Source organism: Hemicordylus capensis, chromosome 4 (genome assembly GCF_027244095.1).
Source record: "Hemicordylus capensis ecotype Gifberg chromosome 4, rHemCap1.1.pri, whole genome shotgun sequence".
NCBI classification, from domain to species: Eukaryota; Metazoa; Chordata; class Lepidosauria; order Squamata; family Cordylidae; genus Hemicordylus; species Hemicordylus capensis.
The window spans coordinates 170,189,823-170,208,067 of NC_069660.1; the positions used below are offsets into that span (position 1 = coordinate 170,189,823).

Genomic DNA, 18,245 nt, shown 5'->3' on the forward strand with positions numbered 1-18,245 from the left:
TTGCTAGCAACCTGCCTGATCCACATTAGGACTCTCCCTCCCCTATTCCAGTATTGGCCACATTCTCATGTAACTTGAAACCAGAGGTTGCCGAATCCATGGTTAATTTTTCAGACCACAAATCACATCAGGGCAAAGGAGCCCCTCTCTCTTCCTGGCCCGCCAGGGCCACATCCCAGCAAGCTCCATAGAGCTCATGGAGCCCTACACCAGACTGTGAGCAAGGTGTCAGCACGTCTCCAGGGTGGCAGCCATTGGCCACGATCTTCAAGGAGGTGTGCCAAGTGTGATTGTGCCTTTTCAGAATGGTCCACCCGCCCTCGGCAGGGAAAGGGTATTTAAATCCCTTTAAATGCCATGCCATTCAAGTCCTTCTTCTGACAACAAATGCAGTTGCACTGCTGCCTTTATAAGAGCGCTGAAACTGTTGTTTGATCAATAGATTGATTGATTGATTGATTAAGTGCTGTCAAGTCAGTGTCAACTCTTAGTGACCACATAGATAAATTTTCTCCAGAATAATCTGTCTTCAACTTGGCCTTTTGGGTCTCTCAGTGGTGCATTTATTGTTGTCGTAATTGAGTCCATCCACCTTGCTGCTAGTCGTCCTCTTCTTCTCTTTACTTTAACTTTTCCCAGCATTATGAACTTCTCAAGGAACCTGGGTTTTCGCATAATGTGTCCAAAATATGATCATTTGAGCCTGGTCATTTGTGCCTCAAGTGAAAATTCTGGATTGATTTGTTCTAGGATCCATGTATTTGTTTTCCTGGCTGTCCATGGTATCCTCAAAAGTCTTCTCCAGCACCAAAGTTCAAAAGCGTCAATACTTTTTCTGTCTTGCTTCTTCAAAGTCCAGCTTTCGTATGCATAGTCACAAAAAAAACCCATTGTCTGAACTATTCTAATCTTTGTAGGTATAGACACATCATGGCATCTAAATATCCTTTCCAAGGCCTTCATTGCAAACCTAACAAGTGCTAGTCTGCAGTGTATTTCTTGACTGCTGGATCCTTTACTGTTGATGGTTGATCCTAAAATGCAGAAGCTATCCACAACTTCAATATATTCATCATCATTTCTGAGGCCTGTTGTCATTAGTTTAGTTTTCTTTACTGAAACTGTTGGAGGGTATAATTTACCCGTGATGGGTTTTGTAATAAATTAGTAGAGCACTAAGAAAGCTACCCACTCCAGTTACAGAGTAGGATGCAGCATTTAGTTGTTGCAGCTATTTAGAGAAGACACGTGGAGATTCTTGTATCGGACCTCCGAAAAGTATACAGTGTACTGTGCTTGATTGGCCAGCAAACTCGCCTGACCTGACCCCATAGAGAATCTATGGGGCATTGCCAAGAGAAGGATGAGAGACATGAGACCAAACAATGCAGAATTGCTGAAGGCCGCTAATGAAGCATCCTGGTCTTCCATAACACCTCATGAGTGCCACAGGCTGATAGCATCCATGCCACACCGCATTGAGGCAGTAATTGCTGCAGAAGGGGCCCAAACCAAGTACTGAATACATATGCATGCTTATACTTTCCAGAGGTCCGATATTGTTCTATTCTACAATCCTTGTCTTCTTGGTTCCATGTAATATTCTAATTTTCTGGGATTGTGGATTTGGGGTTTTCATGAGCTGTACGCCGTGATCATCACAATTATAACAAATTAAGGCTTGACTTATCTCGCTTTGCATGTAATGCGTCTGTCTCATATATCAGTTTCACCTTTTAATTTGCATTACTGAAATTAATGGCCTTTTGCACGATATTCTAATTTTCCGAGTTTCACCTGTAGAATCAAAATACTAAGTAGATTTATTGGTGAAGTACACTTTGGATAGGAAGGACCTCACTCTATCTATAGACTACATAATGAATATGTAGGCAGAGAGAGATATGTTTCCATCTGCTCTCCAAGAGGAAAGGAAGGGATTCTGACTCATCACAGGAAATGCCTGAAGAGTCACGGCAGGGGTCATAAAGTAGAGGTAAAGCAGGGACAGGTAAGGAGACCCTCACTAGTAGGGATGTGCAAATCTGGCTGATTCAGGTGATTTGTAGACAGAACAAATCACCCCTGTGATCAATTGCCCAGATTCAAGTACAAAACAAATCACCCCAGATTCGGACCCGGAAAATTTGGAAATTCTTACCTCCATTTTGTGGCCAAAGTAGGTTGGGTGGTAATGAATCCACTCTCATTGCCTACCAGAGAATCAACTCTCAGAACACCTCAGACATTAAAAACAAAAACAAAACCCTGTGCCCCATGGGCTTGTCATTTTGCAGGTGGTTGGCACCCTATGTGCACTATACCACAGCCCGCTTTGGACCACCCTGTGGAGTGGGCCAAAGCTCTGGGCCACTACTCTGGGCCATCCAAGTGGAGTTATGGGGCTGCTGAAATTCCCCATTATTCTCTATGGGGGGAAGCTTAAAGGTGCGCAAACTTCTGGACCCAAAACAAATCAGGGTTGATTCAATTCAGGTACAAATTGAATTTAAAAAATTTATTCCTGCACCCCTACTCACTAGCTACCTCTACTCTCAATGCCCCTAGTGGTCATTAGGATAGTTGGTGGAAAACGTCAATGCACTGGAACTCTATCTCCAACAGAAACAAAACTGTTTCATGCAAACACAATTTCTGGCAGGGTGGATCTTGGGGGGCCCTATTTTTCTGTTACTCAGAAAAGGGAAGCGAACATGACGACTTCCTAGGAGGGTATGTATATATATATATATATATATATATATATATATATATATATATATATATATGAATGAGGGCAAAGGATCCTGGGGTCTGGCCCACTGTGACCAAGGATGCTCTTACTATAGCTCACCCTGGCAAAGTCATCCATGGAGACCAAACCATACTCCTGCCCCCATGGTGGCTTGCCACCAGGGGACTAGCACTCTCATGAGAGGCTCAGTCTACTGGGGAGGACCGTAGGCTCACTAACCTGGTCTTCCATCGGAATGTGTGTTCATGAGTGGAGCTATGTGGGGGGGCACTTGTGTGGGACTCCCATTCTCTCTGGCTAATGATAGAACTTTTGCACAGCTACCCCCTCCTCACCAGGGAAGCCTTTCATACACCCAAAGGAGATTTTGACACTCCATGTGTCCGAGTGTAGCCAGGTGGGCAACTGGGGAAACACCAGTACTGGGGACAGATCTTTACCCTCATTCAAATCTACTGGGCTCAGACACTGCTGCACTCAGATCTGCTGCTGCGGGGAATTGCGGGAGAGGGGAGAGACCCCAGGACAGTGGGGTCACTGTCATGGGCAAAAATAAAGATTGACATGTTCAAATGGGTGGACAGGCTGGGTGGACAGGCTGGATGGGCATGCTTTGACAGCTTCTTCACAGCAGTTGCAAAGACAGGGAGAGCTGTTGCCAGGGTATCCAGCCCCACGTCTTAATTGTATAGAGCAATCAGGCTGGGTGGCATCTGCTGTCCGGCCCTCATGCATGTCTCCATGGCCTGACAATCTCATGAGTTGCACGTTATCAGCAATTCATCCCGACATCCCTGTCCTCACAGACGGTTCTTCTCATGAGATGTGAAGGGGCATCCCCATGGCCTTACATTCTCATGAGTAAGAGGTCCACTCAGGCACATCATCCATCATCATCATAGATGAGGAATCACTACTTTTACTGGGGCAATGCTGATCCTACTGCCTGGCCCTTCTCACGAGTAAGGCCAGGCTACAGCATCTGGTGTCACCCCATGAAACCGAAGGTCGGGAAATTTAGGACCGACAAGGGGAAGTACTTTTTCACACAGCGCATAATTAATCTATGGAATTCTTTGCCATGAGATGTGGTGATGGCCACCAGCTTGGATGGCTTTAAAAGGGGCTTAGGCAGATTCATGGTTGACAGGTCTATCAATGGCTACTAGTCTGGTGGCTGTGGGCCATCTCCAGCCTCAGAGGAACGATGCCTCTCAATACCAGTTGCAGGGGAGCAACAGCAGGAGAGAGGTCATGCACATACCTCATGCCTGTGGGCTCTCAGGAGGCATCTGGTGGACCACTGTGTGAAACAGGATGCTGGACTAGGTGATCCAGCAGGGCTCTTCTTATGTTCTCAAGCCTAGGGGCCACACATGTTCCTCCAAGGGGAAGGGGCTGGGCTCCCCTTCCCCAACATCACTGTGCAGAAAATAGAACAGAGCTATTTTAAAAAATCCTGGTTGTGGCTGCCCCTTAAACCCAACCCCGGGTATTGCTGCCCTGCCATATGTTGCCGTCCCAGTGCTCAAATGGGATTGCCCTGCTTATGTTGCCACCTCGAATTGATGTGCTTGTGAACATACATCTTTATTGCTTCATTTTTGGAGATCAAGGCATGTGGCGAACTTCTTGCCATCCTGTCTCCTTTCTCTCCTGATTGCCGGGGAAGAGGGACAGAGTGAGAAGAGGGCATGAGCCTTTGTGACTTTGCCGTTTGACAGGCTGACAAGCTTGGGATGGAGATTGAGCGGGGCAAGTGCTCAGAGACGTGGCCAACGAGAAGCTCTGCGGACATGGGGTGGGCATGATTCTGGGTGGGTCTGTGCTGCCCTCTCTATGGTTATGGTTCCAGAAACTGCACAAAACCACAGCTATGGCAACGTCCGCATTTGGATGTAAAGCTGTCGCTGAAAAATCTCCGGCTACAGTGAAAAAACTCACTACAAACCAAAGGTTCAAACTGGAGTTTGGCTAGGCGAACCTCAGGCCGCTTTTGCTGTGAAATCGTGGTTGCACACATTTGGCCGTTCTTGAATTCTAACCTCTGCCCCATTTAACTGCAGTTTCATGTTATGTGCAAATGAGGCCATTGTCTCCCCCTTCACTTCCCTCAGTCTTTTCCTGCATCTCACTTGTTGAGTTGACTACTATGCTGTTGTTCTTGTGTGACAACTTCTTGTGCCCCCTTGATCCTGTTCTGATTGCATTTTCCCTCACTACTATCCCTTCTCTCTACTACATAATCACCTAACTCTCTTCTCTGACTCCTTTTCTGCTGCCAACACAGCTCTGTTTTTTTCATTCCTTCCTTCTTAAAAAAAAACCCTTGACCAGTTCTGTCCCTCTCCAGCTGCCATTTGGTTGCCCTGCCCATCTATTCTTTGCCTCCAAACTCAGAGTGTGCTGAGTTATTTATTACATGTATATACTGCCTCGAACAACCAGCCTCTAATCAGTGAATATGTCTCATCTTCCCACTCCTCTCTAGGAAGGTCTCCTACTCCCTTCAACAACTGGAAGCAGACATGTGGTGGGCAGGGGAGAGATAAACAACCTTGGCAATGCTCTAAATTGCCTCCCCAAGTGGCTTCCCCCCTGCATCGTCTTAAATATGCTTGCATTTAAAAACCCGTAAAGGCAAAGGCTAAAGGGCCATCTGGAGTGGCAAAAGAGTGTGAGGGAAGAAAGGTGAAGCTCTTCAGCCAGAAAGCCTGTCTAAAAGAAAGGGTTTGCTGCAGTTGCATCAGTGAGTTTCCACACTGAATTTTATCCAGAGTGACTGTGGGGTGTGTAAACACTCAAGGTTTTCCTACTGCTGCTTGTGCAGTTTCCTGTGGATGCACCTGCATTTTAAAATGCTGGTTTTATGCTCCCACTCTGTGCAGCAGAGTACCACCCCACTTTCCTCTCCATTCACCGTGGCTGCCCATTGTTGCTGCCGGGCAACAGTTGCATGCACACTGTGGGCAAAGAGCATAATATTGATTGTAATCACAGTTAATTGCAGAAATAAAGGTTTTATTGTTTTAACATCTGACTGTGCTCTTCCTTGTGGGGCTCACATTTCAGTCCGCATCCTCATTTCCACTCACAATTTTTAAATTTTTATTTTATTCCATCTGGAGCGCTGAAGTGATCACATGCCAGCAAAGGCTGCTGTGTACTGTCTGAGTGCTTCATTATATGAAGAACGTGACTAGGTAGTGAAGCGCTTCACAAAACAGGAATAGCGAGGGAAAGGATAGACTGGAGCACACTTCCACCAACTGGAAGAAGAGGTGGAAAATACTCTCCCCACTCCTTCCTCTCAGAAGGGTAATCAGCCTATCCACGCTGCCTGCGGAAACCTGCTGAAAGTGTATACAGGGATCAAGCTAATGTGTGCACCATGCTGTCCTCCTACACTCAGCCTGGAGAGGAAGTGTTTCCCCACTTTTAGTGTGGATTTGAGGGACGTTTGTGGAAGGAAGCTTCAGATTTCTATGTGCATCATGTATACAGGCAGCAACATCTTCTGTTGACATCAGCACTGAAGTTGGTTCAAATTGCTGTTTAGAAGGGACTCTGCATCTCTCCCATCTGTCTAAATCACTCTTCAGTCTGCATCATAAAGCAACTCTTAAAGTTCCAATGGATTGTTGGACAACTGCCACATGCATTTTGCTTGTGATGTTTGGGTTAACACTCATTGAAATCATTGGGCTTAAGTATGCCTAACTTTATTTTTTTTAATTGTGTCTGAATTATAACAAGTCTGTCTAACATTATTGTGGCAGTGGGGCGAGTGGTGAATGACTTTAAAAATTGGCAGAGCTTCCTAGCATCACCACCTGACACACTGCATGCCCCCTGTCCCACCACATGCTCCGCCCGCACAGCTCAGCTGGCTGATGTGCACAAGCAGTGGCAAATTTGGAGGCGAGGCAAATCGGTCTGACTCCGTCTCTGAGACAATATGTATCTTGTATTGCCACTGTGACTGTGAGGCAGGCAGCAGGACAGAATGCAAAGGGATCCTTCCCTTCCTGAGCAGAGTCTGAGGGCTGCCACATTGAAGCGGAAAGATAGGGAGAAGCGAGGTGAATGGCCCAACACCAAGTAGATTGGCTGTTGTGGGTGGCCCACGCACCAGAAGAAGGAAGAAGATCAATGGGGGGCGCCACTGAGCAGCTGCAGCCTGCAAATAAGGCAGGGCCAGCATGGGGCAGCAGGTCTGGAAAGGGCTGTGCTCTCCCATCAGCAGGCTTCCTTCCAGCTCCTGCTCCCAGTAATTTCTGGTCTTCCCTCAGCGGCAGCAGTGTGCTGGAGAAGCCAGAAGAAACGCCTGCCCTCCCTCCGCACCTCCTCCTCCTAGCCGGCCCCAGCCCTCAGCTATGGAATGGTGCAATATCTACTCTCCACAGCTACTCTCAGGGCCCTCTGTCTCCCCTTGCATCTTCTAGCAGCTGGTGCTGGCAAGAAGGAGGAACAGTGGCGGCCAGGACCTCCCAGTGTGGGAAGTGCATGGGGGTCCATTAGGAGGTGGTGGCATGGAGGGAGGGTAGGCGTTTTGGCAGGCTTCTTCCTCTCTGGGCTCTGGCATGCTGTCACTGCGCTATCACTGAGGGGGGACCAGAGAGTGTGGGGAGCAGGTGCGAGGGCGAGGTGAAGCGAGGCAAAGAGGGAAAGACAGCCAGGTAGGGAAGATGATGGACAAGCCAGGCAGCCAGCTGGAGCCCTGGCCTGAGCCACTCCCGCCTGCTGCCCCGGCCTGTTCTACCAGGGTTGGGGGAGGAGGAGGCCGAGGCAGCACTACGCTGGGCTGGCCCTGCATTTCATTTTGGCAATGGCATGCATGATGTAATACACTGGATGCTATATACTAAAACATTTTTTCATGTAGGGAGTTGGGCAAAGAGGGGCGGCAAATCCTTGTTGCCTATCAGTGGCAAAAAGGTTAATCCACCACTGCACCTTACTGGAAAAAAAGGACAGGCCACCACTGAGAGAGAACAAATATCTAAAGATATTAATAATGGGCCACTTTTAGACCTTTAACTCTTTCTAATATAAAGAAACAGTGGCAGGGAAATTGCTCAAAGTAGTCCCATTGGAATTAAAAGGACAAGTTAGGATTCCCTAACTTTCCCTTTGGATTTAAATTGGACTACTCTGAGTATTTTTCCTCATGTCAATCAGCATATTTTAAAAATCACACAGAAAGTTGATCTTCCACCTTCCTCAGAAGCACTTCTCCCTCCAAAACCAAATTCAGAAGTGGAGTAGATAAGATTCTTATGAACAGGTGGGCAGGGGGACCGACCTTCTCCCGAGATTATCCCTGTCCTCTTCAGCACGCCACCACACGCCCACACCATCCACGCTGCGTGGAGCAGCGTGGATTTCTGGAGACCAGGACTCTTCCTGGCCTCCAGGAACCCCACAGTGCACCATGCAGAGGAATCCCAGAGGAATCCCTGAATGCACCATGCAGTGAGCATGGTGCATTCAGGGATTCCTCTGGGAGTCGGGTGTTCTAGGTGCCTGACTCTGTGTATGCTTGGGCTGCATGCAAATCAAGCATACACACAACCATGGACTTGGGGCAAAGGGAACGCTCGTGCCCTTTAACGCTCGTGCCCTTTAACCCAGGTACAAAACCCGGGCTTGCAGGGGAGGCAGCACTGGGATCTGCCTCTGGGTAGGGCTGCTTGTGTGTATTGCCTTATAGTCTGTGTCAGGACAGCTGACTTGCTCCTTCGATGGAAGTTCTTTTTCTAGAAGGTAGCCTTGATAACAAGAGCTATTGAATCAGCAGAATCGCAAAGTGCAGTTCTTGTGGGATTGTACCACATCAGACTGTAGGTTGGGAAACACATATTAAATACTACCCCCATGAATGTAAAAAGAAAACCCCTCCTTGACCACAGAAAGACAACATTTTAGAGGAAAGGCTTTTAGCTTGTTTACATCAGTTTCCATCTCTCCTGCCCATCCTAAGCGCCATTGCCTTGTAAAATATTTTGCCTCAGTGTCTGATGGCATAGCTTTTGTGTTTCCTAGCTGTTCTTCAGTGCATGACTACATTGATTCCCCTGCCTCACAGATGCAGATCGCCTGCAGGGATGTGCCTCCAGAGACCCTCTATGATGTGCTACATGACACCCACTACCGCAAGAAATGGGACTCCAATATGATAGAGACCTATGACATTGGGCGCCTGACTGTCAACGCAGATGTGGGATATTACTCCTGTGAGCATTGCTTCTTGCAGCTGACTGTCAGAGAATTCCTTGCCATTTATCTGTCTTCTCAGTAGAAAGTATCTTCCATGCTTCTTTGGCATTATCTTCATATGTATTGAGAGTAGGAATATGCAAGCTGGCTCACTTCAAGATGGGCTTGACATTGAGCCGGAACCGGTTTGGGTGGCCCAAGTTCGAACTGGACCACCCCCTGGCTCTAAGAACCGGCTCACAGGCTGGCTTGGGGCTAATACTTGTAAAGGGGAATCTGGATAGGATTCTTCTTTACAAGTAAAGGGGGATTCCCTAGCCTAATGGGGTGGTGGTGAAAAGAGAATCTTTACTGCTAGTTTCCTGCCAGCCGGGACAGCAGAGGTGGCAACATCAGAGGTGGGGGGGGCTCCTCCAGTCCCCCTGCTAGCCACCGAAATAACAGGCTGGTCTAGCTGCAGCCCAGTTTGCGCCTTTGCGCACAGGCCGCTCTAATGGCCTTGGCATGTGCCATCATATGGTCATTTGGGAGGCCAGTGGGGGGCGAGGTTGGAAGAGCCCCAACCACCGATGTCACTGCTGCCACCTCCACCATCCCCACTGGTGGGAAACTAACAGTAAAGATTCTCTTTTCACACACACACACCTCACACATTAAGCTAAGGAATCCCTCTTTCCTTGTAAAGGGGAATCCTAGCTGGATTCCCTTTGACAGCTATTACTCCTGAGCCAGTCCGTGAGCTGGCTGAGCCTGGCTCAATGGCCAAACTGGACCAGACCTGGTTTGGCTGAGCCTGAGACCGGACCGAGCCAGGGCAGTTAAAATCCTGTCTGGATTTGAACCGAGCTGTCCAAGCAGCCAGCTCGCATATCCCTAATTGAGAGAGGCTGTTGTATTAGGTGTTTCTTGGGGAGTCTAAAGGGTTCCTCAGCCATAGTAATTAAAATCCTGGACCTTGTGCATTTTGCATCCCCAGGAGGTTTTTCACACATGGCTTTATGCCTCAGGGTATCTGAAGAGCGAATCTGCTTCGCAGCAAATGAGCAAGACATTTACTTGGGGGGATTAAATTGACAGTCCACATAGCTGTCAGCTCCTCCTGCATTCCCTGTGTTCTTTCTCCTATGTGAGTTCCCACTGTTTGTTTCAAATCTTTTCCTCCAACCAATCATATCCCAGGAGGAGGAGTGAGACACCTCCCTTCAGTATTACTTTTTTTTAGTTTGACAGCCAGCCGGATATCTGAAAAAGTGACAAGTCAAAGCAACAGAACTTAACCCCAACCTGCAGTCTCCATTGTTAAACTTCCAAATATCTGCATATCCAAACATCTGCATATGTGAGCTGTGTTGCTATGGTGACCAAACTTTCAAGCATAGGAAGACACACATTTTGCTTGTGCTTGCATTTAACTCAGGAATTTCTCCCTCCCTCAGAATTGCATCAACCTGCCACAACCCCTCCCCCACCTGCCCCCAGCACTTGCAATTGCAAATCACTCAAAGAACACACCAGACTGAGCTGGCAAACTCTCCTTTGCTGACACCTGGGTGGATTTACAGAAATCCACCCAGCAGACATTTAAAAACAACACCAAAGTGCGAGTAAGCCAAATTGCCAGCAATGGCCCGTCCACACATCGAAGGAAAACATCAGGTTTTCTTCAAAAGTCGCTGGAAATATAGGATTTTTTAAAGCCAGACGTACTTCAGGCTAAGCCAGAATGCCCAGCCTTGATTTGGGGGAAAATATAGTCATGTCTGTACTGGTCCATGATAGCCCACAGAGACGTCGGGGTAAATACAACTAATACATGGACTGGCACACTCCAATCCAGAGTGGATTTGAATTAAAAGCCATGTGTGTAAAGCCTCCTGAAAATCTGTAACCCGTGTTTTCCAAGCAGAAAGCCTTGTTCTGTACATGGACTATATATTTAAAAATGTAAATAAGTATTAACTGAACAAACATTATTCTCAGTGCTAATATGGCATTACTTTAAGAAAAAGTAATGTGTGCTATTTTAAACAAGCAGTAGGTATATGTTATGGAAGCAATAGCTGATCTAGTTCCAATGGTGAAAACTTTGGTACTCAGCTTGAAGAAGTGTTGAGCTTCCATAGGAAGATGGTGGAGCCAGAATTTTACACACTATGCTAATGTTTATTCAACTCCTGGCATTTATGTATCACTATCCCAAAAAGGCTCAAAGCACTTCATGTATACTATATTGGTTGTCCTTTCCTTACAGCCCTGTAAGGTAGGTTAATATTATTATCTCCATGACAGATAAAGGGGGAGACAGGCAGATGTAGCGAGAAAGTGTCATGCTCAAAACAACTCAGTAAGTTCGAATTTGTTGGAAATGAGATTTGGGCTTTCGAGCCCATAACCCATGCTTTTAATCCCTGCACTACACTAGTTCTTCTTTCTGTATAACCAACTTATTTCACCTTCCTGTGCATTTCTTTTGTAATTGTTTCTAACAATCTGTGTCTTACCTCAGTGCTGTGTTCCTGTTGCAGAGACACCACATTTTTCCAGAGCCCAGACTGTAGTATATTGTACATGAGAAAATGCCACCCACCCCCACCACCTGTTTATCGCTCTATGGAATATGTTTGCATGAAAATTACACTAGCACTTGCAGGACATTTTTGTGATTTAATTGGTGATGAACTGCACAGTTCTGTGCCCCCTCCCACTACCACCATACCTGCACAATTCTCTAGACCTTAAAAAGGTTTTCCTATGGCTGATCTATTGAAAAATGGCTTTGACCACACATGAAATGTCCTGGATGAGGGTTCTCCTATTGGTTGACTCATTATTTCCACTTGGAATTTTAAAAGATGCTTTCACTAACAGTATTGGTTTTCTCTCTCTTTTTCCCCCTCTCTCTCATAGGGAGGTGCCCAAGCCCTCTAAAGAACAGAGACTTTGTTACCTTGCGCTCCTGGTTGCCCCTTGGCAATGACTACATGATCATCAACTACAGTGTCAAGCATCCGGTGAGCCATATGCTCCCTGTTCTAGCATCTGATCCCCTGCTGCCTGGCAGTCCTGCTACCTAGCTCAGGCTGGGGGAAAGGGATGCTGCATCAAGGCCTGGATGGTTACTTTGCTACTAGCAAGGGAGATAGAGCAAGCTCAAACTCCTTTGACCTTGGTCAGAAGGTTGTGATGATTGTCAAGTGATTTCTGCTTCTCCTCAATATGAGGAGAGTCACAGAACACTTTCTTCCTCAGCCTCTCCTCTCCCCTACTTCACCCTGCTTCTTTTCTGGTTCATGAGTAGGCCCTAACTCTGGAGGAAGTCTTGCTCCAAGTCAAATGAATAGTTTCAGGCTGCTGCTGCAGACGTGTCTCAATCTCCTCCAACCCTCCTACTGCTCCACTGCAGGGTTGTTGCTTCTCACATCACTCCTCTCTGCTTCACTCTTCACTTTCTTCTTCCTCTCTCCCCTTCTCCCGTTATGCATCTGGGGGCCTTGGCAAGGTGAAGGGGGTAACCTCTGAACCCACACTGCATGTTGAGTTGCTCCCGCAAAGAGATCTCCATGTGGATCAGTGCCCACAAGGGTAAGAACCTTCTTTGATGGCACTGGCATAATGTACAAACTAGGTCTTAAACTGTGGGATTTCTCTCTGCAGAAGTATCCACCCCGGAAGGACTTTGTGAGGGCTGTATCCCTGCAGACAGGTTACCTGATCAAGGCAACTGGCAATAGTGGCTGCATCCTTTATTACCTCACCCAAGTGGACCCTCGAGGTGAGCATCCCCCAGCTAAAACTGCAGTTGGGTTGGGTGAAGGAGAAGATTGACTGTCTGTGACAGGGTGAAGGAGGGAAAATGTTGTCCCAGAGGGTGGCCAGTTCAATGCTGATTCATTTATTAAATTTACACTTTTATTCCACTCGTCTTTCCACTTGCTCAGGGTGACGATGGTTTTCTCCACCCTACCCCAATTCTTCCCTACAACAACTTGGTGAGGTAGAGTATCCTGAGGGATAGAGACTGACCCAAGCCCAGAATCACCCAACCATCTTCATGGCTGAGTGGGGGTTTGAACCCAGGTCTGCCCAATTTGTCTAATTCTGCACCCACTTAAGGATAGGTCATCTTAGCCTTATTACAGAGTCAGGTGGAACATCCTTCTCAATAATTGCTGTACAGGAATGATCACAGTGGGCTGGTGGGGCAAGTCAAATCTACAGTTATTTAAGCTAGTATATGTCAGTGGGAAAGGCAGCCAGAAGAAGCGTATGATGCTGAGTAGAACTACAGGTACAAAGGGTAGCAAGTGAACTCTCAGAAGTGGTTGTACGGCTGGTGAAGCAAACGGATGGATTTGGGGCACCATTATGGGTGACAGAGTGGGAGAGAGCGATCTGACCAGGATATTCTCCTTGAAATGAATTGGATCTGTGTTAAAGCACAGCATTTAGCAAGCTAGAGAGATGACTATGCAAGCTGGCTCTTAGTAACATCTAGTTTAATTTTAGGTTCGTTACCAAAGTGGGTGGTGAATAAAGCATCACAGTATGTGGCACCAAAGGTAAGTTGCAGGTAGCATGGGTCTCCATTGTGGTGGCAGGAGGGCTATGGCAGTAGGACATGTGGTTAGCAATATGTGGTTAACTAGGCCCAGGTTTGTTTGTCAACATTAGGAGACTGTCAGAAGTCCCAGGCTGGAACATGGAGGAGTTGTGTGAGGATCATCCCTTCAACTCTTAGGCCTTTTACTCCCAAGAAATTTGTGAAATTAGAGAACTGTTAGTGTGTCACCAGCAACTCCATGTCCTTGTGCGGCTCTAGACATGTCCTCTTCCTTTGTGGGCAGGAAATTCTGCTGAGCGCAATATCAGGAGTAATTGAATGACGCAATCATATCTGGTGCAGAGATGTCCCACAATTACCTGTTTTCAGAGGAAGTTTTATTTTTATTTAATTATTTAGTACATTTCTATACTGCCCTATACAGAAGTCTCTGGGTGATTCACAATCTAAAAACAACAATTAAAACATGAATATGATTAAACTATTTAAAAATACAAATTAAAAACTCTAAAACCCAAAGCTTTAAAACTAAAAACTAGAAGCCTGGCTAAACATGTATGTTTTCAGGTCCTATTTAAAAACACTCTAAAACTCTAATTTCATTAGGAAGCGTGTTCCAGAGTCCTGGGGCAACTCTAGAAAAGGTCTGGTTTTGAGTCACCACCAACTGAGCCAGTAGCAGCCACAACTGGACATCCTCAGATGATCTCAATAGGTGGTGAGGTTGATAAAGAAGAAGATATTCTCTTCAATACCTCAGGCCCAAGCTGTTTAGGGCATTATAGGTAATAACCAGCACTTTGTATTTCACCCAGAAACTTATTGGTAGGCAGTGTAGTTCTTTTAAAATGGGTGTAATATGATCTCTTCAGGCAACCCCAGAGACCAACCTGGCTTCTGCATTCTGTACTAACTGCAATTTCCGAACTATGTTCAAAGGCAGCCCAACATAGAGCGCATTGCAGTAGTCAAGTCTGGATGTTACCAGCATTTGCACCACTGTTTTAAGGTTGTTTTTCTCCAGAAATTGATGTAGCAGGTGAATCAGCCGAAGCTGATAGAAAGCACTCCTGCCTACTGCCTCAACCTGAGAAATCAGGGAGAGACTTGGGTCCAGAAGTACTCCCAGACTACATTCCTACTCTTTTCAGCGGAGTGCAACCCCATTCAGAACCGGCAGATCTAAACCACTTCCTAAGTCTCAACCTCCTACAAAGAGTACCTCCATCTTGCTTGGATGCAGCCTGTTTGCTCTGCCAGGACGTTAGGCCATTTTCTGATAAAGCTGACATGGAGAAATAGATTCAGGTGTCAATAATGATAATACCCTGCACCAAATCCCCTGATGATGTCTCCCAGTAGTTTCATGTAGATATTAAATAGCATTGGAGACAGTATGGAGCCTTGTGGAAGCTCCTGTTTTGAAGAGCAACAGTATCCAAATGACACCATCTGGAACATACCCAAGAGGTTGGAACAGAACCACTGCAAAGCCATGCCTCCCACTCCCAACCCCTTCAGGTGCCCTAGAAGGATACGATGGTTGATGGTATCGTAAGCTGCTGAGAGATCCAAAATGATCAACAGAGTCACACTCACCCTGTTGATTCCTAATTGGAAATCATCCAATAGGCCGACCAAAGCCGTCTCAACCCCATAGCTTGCCCCAACACCTGATTGAAATGGGTCCAGATAATCCGTTTTCTCCAAGACAGGCTGTCTGTCATATCTATGCATTAGCGGCTTCTAGGTCATGCTTCCCATGTTTTCCCATGTCAAAGTGTATTTCAATTTTCAGTATAAAACTATAGGTTTTTTCAGAAATCGGATGTTTGGAAAATACTAGTTATACACACATTATACTCATATACAGATCTTTATGCACATATAGTTAGTTATTCACACATTGAGGCACTTCACATGACATGTGCAAAGTGCCAGGGGGAGTTGTGTGGGGAGAGTGGGCTTAGCCTACTCTCCCTGCACATGAGCAGACTCCAAGCCCTGGGTAGCAGGATCAGCCGCCCACATGACTGCTGGCTCCATCATGGAGCCGGTGGGGGTTGTGGGGATCGGGGGCTGCCTCGCCCCCTGAAGTTCCAGGATGCCCCGCACGAACATGTGGGGCATTCTAGAGAGATCCCCAAGGCCAGGAGTCTGGTTGCAAGCTCCCAGTCAGGGGTCTAATGTGTTGCCGGGCGCTGCAGCAGCACAAGAGCAAACGAGGTTAATGGAGTGCTCACTCTGTTAACCTCATTTAAAAGGAGGGGGAATTAGGCAGGCTAGCCGCCTTGGAACGACCAGGCTCGCCCGTGAGCCCGGTAGTTCCCACAATCAGTAGAAAGCGGGCTTGGCTCCCTTAGCTCACTTTCTACTGATCATGGGAATAGCTTTGTTATGTTCAAAGCTCGTACAGTTGCACACTTCCTCAAGGGGACCTGAACCCAGGGAGCACACTTCCGTCAAGGGTGCCTTGTATCTAGCTTCAGTTGTAAAATAACTGAATTATTATTATTATTATTATTATTATTATTATTATTATTAATTCAATTTCTATACCGCCCTTCCAAAAATGGCTCAGGGCCACAAAGAGAAATAACAAACAAATAAGATGGCTCCCTGTCCCCAAAGGGCTCACATTCTAAAAAGAAACATAAGACACACACCAGCAACAGTCACTGGAAGTACTGTGCTGGGGGTGGATAGGGCCAGTTACTCTCCCCCTGCTAAATAAAGAGAATCACCACAGTAAAAGGTGCCTCTTTGCCCAGTTAGCAGGGGCTAACTGAAAATAATAAACTATTTATAATTAATTAATTAATTAATTAATTAATTAATTAATAAGAACTTATGTACAGTTGTTATTACAAAAACATGTGTACAGAAACCTGCACACAGATACAACATAATGTCTGAATAGGAATACTGATTTAGATCAATCTACCTAGTTTCCCTTTTCAGGCAATGAAGAAGATCTACAAGGCTGGGCTAAAGTATCCAGAGTGGAAACGAAAGCATAACCCTGATTTTAAGCCTTGGGTGTACCCAGAACAGAACACGCTGCCCAGTATCAGCCTAGCGGAGCTCTCCTTGCAGCATGCTGACTCACTGGAAAATATTGATGAGAGTGGCCTGACCGAAGACAAGATGTGCATCAGTGATGGTGAGGCCTGAGACTAGCCACCACCAACACCTGGATGTGCAGCTCATCACCTTCCTATGTCCTCGATGCAAGCCTTCTATCCCTACAGAATACAGCAGTCTTCACATTAATTCTCTCCAAACTTGGCCACAGAGCTCCCTGCCCTCCACTGACCCAGGGTGGTATTATTGCTTCTAAGCTGTGCATTTTTCATCTGGGAGCTCTATCTTGAGAGCAAATGTGCCCAATTTGTCTCCTTCCCTATTTGTCTATCTCCCCATAAATTATGCCCTAGCTTACAGATGGGAAAGAGTCCCAATTATTCATGGACTCATACTTTTCTGGTGGTCATGCCTGTTCCCTAGCATTTCACAAAGCAGGAAATGTATGGGAAAGGATTGACTAGTTGGGATATCCTTTCAGCACAGACTATAGAGAACACTCAAGGTTGTGGCAATAGCTTAGGGGAACTCTCTCACAAGGCTTTGCATTCAGAGCTTTTGGACAGTTCAACAGGATTAGGAGGAGCATCTGTCCTCACCAGTACGATTTATTGGATTATTCCTCACAAGTTTAAATTTGGTTGTGCAGTTGCATTGATCACAGACCACTCTGTGCCTTTAGGCTTCTCCTCTTCCATCAGCAGGACCCTAGACCCACCCTTCATTGCCTTTAGCTCTACTCCTCCTTGATGTCAACTCAGGTCACTGAATGCCTGACTTGGCTGAAATGAGTGAGATTGATCTGTCATCTTCGCATGCAAATGGCAGATCTGACACTGCTGAGCTTGCTGAAATGAGTGAGATTGATCTGTAATTTCCACAAGAATTAGGAAGCTTTTGAGCTTGCCAGAATGATTACTTAGAGTTCCCCAAGAATTCTGGGATTAGTTCTGAGAGTGAATTCTTTTTGAGTACTGAGTGCTAAGAATTCTTTTTTGAGTATTCTAATGATCTTTCATAAAACCAGACTCCCCAGGATTCCTTGGGAACAGTCAGTGGCAGTTAAAACCATGTGGAAATGATTGCAATGTGTAGTGTAGACATATCCTCTATTGTAAGGGGAAAGCACCTCAGAACCAAGAATACTTCCTTAGTAACTTCTCTAGAGTGAACCTGCCTTTTTGCTCTATCGGGGAGGTGGTATGCATGTGGTCTCTGAGTGTTGCTGCTGTTGTATTATTAGGAAATCAATAAAGAACTGAGAATGTGCGTGTGCTTCTGAGTGCACAACGACCTGACCAACAGGCAACACACCAGGGCTGCCTGTAGTGTTAGGAAGTGGCCCTGGAATTTCTGAGGCAAAAAAGCAGGGTTGGCAACTCTGCATTTTGAATGTCAGCTACCTCAGCCAAATGAAAAATAGAAGAAGCTGAGTTGCAGGCTGAGACTGCAGTGAGATTCTAGAGCAGGGTGAAAGACTTATAGGGAAGTAGGTGTGAGAGCAACACCCTCCAAACCTTCACAGACAAAAACATCCCCCACACACAAACACACACAGAGACAATCACACTTCACTCCTTTAATATGCTATGCTGGTCAACCAACCATAATGACTTTAAAAAACAA

At 46.3% G+C, this 18,245-nt stretch overlaps 1 protein-coding gene across 3 annotated transcripts in view; it reads left to right on the forward strand.

Moving 5' to 3' along the window:
- The window catches only part of LOC128322072 (START domain-containing protein 10-like), a 29,530-nt gene extending 12,195 nt beyond the window's left edge, over positions 1–17,335 (forward strand). Inside the window, exons 2-6 of one of the 3 annotated variants that reach the window (XM_053242786.1) lie at positions 8,844–8,991; positions 11,882–11,985; positions 12,629–12,746; positions 13,481–13,533; positions 16,497–17,335. In XM_053242786.1, the coding sequence (XP_053098761.1) occupies positions 8,844–8,991; positions 11,882–11,985; positions 12,629–12,746; positions 13,481–13,533; positions 16,497–16,709 (636 nt within the window). In that variant the 3' untranslated portion in view covers positions 16,710–17,335. Of the gene's footprint in view, positions 1–8,843; positions 8,992–11,881; positions 11,986–12,628; positions 12,747–13,480; positions 13,534–16,483 lie in introns of all 3 variants that reach the window. The other 2 variants (XM_053242784.1, XM_053242785.1) reach the window with 2 other exon arrangements.
- The last annotated feature ends 910 nt before the right edge of the window (positions 17,336–18,245 follow it).